Source organism: Sciurus vulgaris (genome assembly GCF_902686455.1).
Source record: "Sciurus vulgaris genome assembly, chromosome: 3".
Lineage (NCBI taxonomy): Eukaryota > Metazoa > Chordata > Mammalia > Rodentia > Sciuridae > Sciurus > Sciurus vulgaris.
This window is the reverse complement of record NC_136463.1, coordinates 128,926,411-128,930,828: the sequence shown is the minus strand read 5'-3', so window position 1 is coordinate 128,930,828 and position 4,418 is coordinate 128,926,411. Positions and strand designations below refer to the sequence as shown.

The following is a 4,418-nucleotide window of genomic DNA, read 5'->3' as shown; positions in this document are numbered from 1 at the left end:
ATCAGTAAAGATTTACTTATTTTTCATGTTTCAGTTCTAAGGATTTCTCTCCCCAGTGTTGCTGGTAGATGATATTGCATCTTTGTGTTAACTAGTAATAGATTGACCTTCTTGATTCATGTTGTTTCATGCTAGGGTGGACAAATTTCAGTGCCCAGCCATCTCCTTAGCTGTACATCCTGGATATTTGGTTGTTTCTTTTGCAGTGCTGGGGATAAAACCCAGGGCCTCACTCATGCTAGGAAAGCATTCTACCACTTTACATCCCCAAGTTTCTGGATATATAAACTTTTGTATGGACTTGTATCACTTCCTGGTATCATTTATTAAAACTATGAAATTAAATTTACATAATTCAAGGATCTAATAACACCACCAGAAATTCAGTAAAAGTCGTTTTTCTGAGATATTTTTGCATTCATCTGAGGAAAATTACGTTTCTTGTAGATATTAAAATAGAGTGGCTTCCGTCCAAATTTTACATGCAATAACAATATAATCCCTGAATTATTTCTTCTTTCAGCTGCAAGATTAACCATACTTATGAAACCCTTTTCCAGGTTCCTTTAAAGAAACAGCTTCACTAATTTCTTGTCAAGTAGTAAATGAACATCCCTCCGCCATGCCCTTCCCATTTTCACAGAGAAGAATGATCAGGAAGGAGACCTTCTACAAAAGTAGCAACTGGTAAAAGACCAAATCTCACAAAGTGTGAATGTAAAGAAAAAGGCCCACTATTATCCTGCCAGATCGGAAGCCAAATACCCGTTCAGTCCGCTATTTCAGAGCTAGTCTTCAATATCATCATCTCCCCGGGCCGCCAGCCCATCACCGGAAGGCTTTCTTTGTCCTTCCCAGCTGGCTACGAATAAAGTTGTTACAAAGTGACCTTGAGCGTCTTCGCGAGTGCACCCGACACTCCGCCTTCTCCATCCGGGTGCTGCAGCACGGATAAGAGCCGCACCGCGCCTGCGCGCCCAGCCCCACTCCTTCGACCTCTGCCGCCGCAGCCGCCGCCACCTCCCGGGAAGGTAAGTGGAGGGCGCGAAAGCTGGGCCTGGCCAGGGTGGAGCAGCGCCCAGAAGGGACCCATTCATTCTGCTGGTGCCTAGCTGGGCACGGGGCCCAAGCTGACGGCGTGCACGGGGGCCCTCGGGGCCTGGGTGGGAAGGACAGGCCCCTGGAGAGCACATGACCTTAAGCCTATTTGCCTCCGCAGAGAGGAAGCGGGAGAGGAGCCCACGTCGCCTGTCACCCACATCCTCCAACCCCGCCGCCCCGAGGAGTCTAAGATGTTCGCCTGCGCCAAGCTCGCCTGCACCCCCGCTCTGGTGTGTAGCCCCGGCTGGGCCGGGGGACCAAGGGCCCGGCCTCTGGGCCTGAAGAGTTCACGTTATTGAATGGGGCAATCTGCGGGCGGGGCATACCGCCCTCCTGGGAACAGCAGTCCCCTCACCTCTTAACCTAATGCCCTTTTCTTGCCTTCCTCCTAGTCCTGGGACGTCTCAGACCTCAGCTGTCCTCCACTAGGGCGGTGGAGAGCAGCCCAGGCCTCCCTGTCAGGCCCCACTTTGTGTAGGTCAAATCCTCCTTGCTCCTCCACCCGGAATGCCCCCTCCCCCACCGCCTCCCTCTCTTGGGCCGTGGTGAACGCGAAGGTTGGAGTACTGGGTGCAAAATAGGGGGAAGCTGAGGCCTAGTTCACCGCTGCAGTGCTCGCCGGTGCCTCTCTGTAGGTCAAACTTGCTGCTGCAGAGGGAGGGACTTTGCCTTACCATGCGTGGGTGGAGAAAGGTGGTGGGGGAACCCAGAGTCTTTCCGCCGCTGGGATATTATTTCCATAACCATTTTGGAGGCTTTAGGTGAAGTCTAAATCTGGAGGGTTTGTCTTAGAGAATCAAGTCTTGGTTATGAAAGAATTTTCTGTGACCTTAGTGTGGTGGACACTCAAGGGCAGAGAAGCTGGACTAAGAGTATGTCCTTATGATGAGAGATTTCTCTGATTGTTAAACCGATGTAAAATTGCTTAAAATCCTTGTGTAATTTTATAATTAGTTGGCACCCTGGAAATAGTGGATTTTATATTAACTGTTGAGCTATTTTAAATGACAACATTTATAGAGTAACTTACCTAATATACCTGTTAATCCATGTAAACGTCCCGAAGAATGTGGGGTGTTCCCTGAATTGTAGCACTACAATAATTGAAATATTTGGAGCAATACTCATTCTTTTTAACTAATTGTTCTTAGAATTTTTGCAAAGTATTATAAATTATAGGGCAAATTTTACAATTTTATTAGCATGAAACTTTATTAAAATTGCTTCTTGTATTGCAAATGACCAAACAGCCAAGATAAGAGTTAATACAGATATGTATCTGATCCATTGTTACTACATGCTTTTTTAGAACTCATAGTACAAGAAACATCACTGAAGTCTTGCTGTATTTTTAATACTTGGAATCTTTTTAATTAATAGATCCGAGCTGGATCCAGAGTTACATACAGACCAATCTCTGTATCAGTGTTATCTCGACCAGAGACTAGACCTGGAGAGGTAAGAGTAGTAGTAATAGAAATTAGATAATACTACCAAATCTAACAGTTTTGATTATAGTGAAGGTGGGCAGTTGTGGTGTAGGGTCTCATTACTGATTAGTTTGAGGGCAGTCTTTTTCTACTCTTTTATCCAAAAATATATGTAAGCCTCTAGTTCTGAGTTGCCAGTATTTAAGATTGTAATAGCCACAGTTATTGAAACACCTATTGTATTACAAAGCATGTTTAGCCAGGCATGGTGGCACACAACTGAAATTCCAATGACTTGGGAGGCTGAAGCAGGAAGATCATAAATTTGAGGCCAACCTCAGCAATTTAGCAAGACCGTCTCAAAAATAAAATATAAAAAGAACTAGTAGCTCAGTGGTAGAGCACACCTGAGTTCCATCCCTGGTACACTCCCTTACCTCCTACACAAAGCATATTTATATATGTTTCTTAATTTTTAACAACTTTATAAGGTATAGATGTATTCTACTAGTATTCCACAAGTTTAGAATTATTCTAATGTCTTATTTTTCCATTGTGCCATATCACTCTGTTCAAACTCAACTACAATATAATAAAGTAGTTATCATTTTAACAGTACAGTAATTAAAATAGCTATGATTACTGATTTGACTTTTGCTTTTATTTCCTGTTCTCTAGGGCTCTACAGTTTTTAATGGGGCCCAGAATGGTGAATGTCAGCTAATCCGAAGGGAGTTTCAGACCAGTGCAATCAGCAGAGACATTGATACTGCTGCCAAATTTATTGGTGCAGGTGCTGCAACAGTAGGAGTGGCTGGTTCTGGTGCTGGTATTGGAACAGTCTTCGGCAGCCTTATCATTGGTTATGCCAGGTAATCATTTCTGTACTTGAATAAGTTAAAAGAAATAGTTGGAAACTTAGAAAGCTAGCAAAATAATAGTAACTCTTTATATTAAGTGCCTGCTGTGTGTCTTTCTTTTTATTTTGAGGCTCTTTATGCATTATCTTAATCAGAGGGAAAAGAAGAATGTCAAGACTCCTCAAAATGAATGTAAACTAACCATGTAAACTGATATACAGAAGGACTAGGGATGTGGCCCAGTGGTAGAGCACTTGCCTTGCATGCCCATGGCCATGGGTTCAATCCCAAGCATTGAAAAAACAAATAAATTGTTATACAGACAGTTACCTCGCTTTATGCCTTATGATTAGGATTGCCGTAAAAAGTAGAAAGAAGCAAAAGAGACCTAGGCAAATACCCTTTAGATAGACTTTCCAGTTTATAAGATCACTAGTAATTTGATTCTTAACATTTACCAAATATGTAAAAGTTAATATTTCAAAGTAACAATCATATGTGTTGTATCTCTTTTAGAAACCCTTCGCTGAAGCAGCAGCTGTTCTCGTATGCTATCCTGGGATTTGCCTTGTCTGAAGCTATGGGTCTCTTTTGTTTGATGGTCGCTTTCTTGATCTTGTTTGCCATGTAACAGAAATTACTGCTTGAAATGTTGGCATTCATAGTAATTATGGATGTAATTCCGTGTATTTTACTGTGACTCCGAAAACTGTAGTGTTGGTGTCATGGAAATGTACGTTATTTCCAAAGTCATTTCATTAAAGATGAAAACTTTAATTTTTGCTGTGATTTGTACTTATCTAAATTTAGATCATCACAAAGAAGATGCATTCAGGCAGATGGCTATCCAATTCAGAGGAAGCTATAGTAGTCGTCTCAGTGGTTACTAAAAAGAGCCTAATGTAATTTTTATGGGAATTCTTTTGTATAGTGTTCTACACATTGTAATTCATGGGCCTTTTGTTTATTCATATAAATGAGAAATATTTTAGTCCTTTGAGCTTCTATGAAATATGATTAATTAAAA

The 4,418-nt window shown here is 41.9% G+C and overlaps 1 protein-coding gene across 2 annotated transcripts; it reads left to right on the top strand.

The window, feature by feature from the left end:
• Window positions 1–875: 875 nt before the first annotated feature.
• Window positions 876–4,168, top strand: ATP5MC3 (ATP synthase membrane subunit c locus 3). Of its 2 annotated transcripts, XM_079133112.1 has the most exons (5): window positions 876–1,031; window positions 1,220–1,331; window positions 2,482–2,559; window positions 3,210–3,403; window positions 3,908–4,168. In XM_079133112.1, the coding sequence occupies exons 2-5, from the start codon at window positions 1,293–1,295 to the stop codon at window positions 4,020–4,022; spliced, it is 426 nt and encodes a 141-aa protein (XP_078989238.1). In that variant the 5' UTR covers window positions 876–1,031; window positions 1,220–1,292; the 3' UTR covers window positions 4,023–4,168. The 2 variants fall into 2 exon arrangements, with proteins under 2 accessions (XP_078989238.1, XP_078989239.1); XM_079133113.1 differs by lacking the exon at window positions 2,482–2,559.
• Window positions 4,169–4,418: the final 250 nt, after the last annotated feature.

Bases quoted from the DNA above. Each gene is read 5' to 3' on its own strand.
- ATP5MC3 (XM_079133112.1), top strand. From the start codon at position 1,293: ATGTTCGCCTGCGCCAAGCTCGCCTGCACCCCCGCTCTG. The intron at 2,560-3,209 runs GTAAGAGTAGTA...CCTGTTCTCTAG, and splicing joins CAGAGACTAGACCTGGAGAG to GGCTCTACAGTTTTTAATGG. The intron at 3,404-3,907 runs GTAATCATTTCT...TATCTCTTTTAG, and splicing joins CTTATCATTGGTTATGCCAG to AAACCCTTCGCTGAAGCAGC.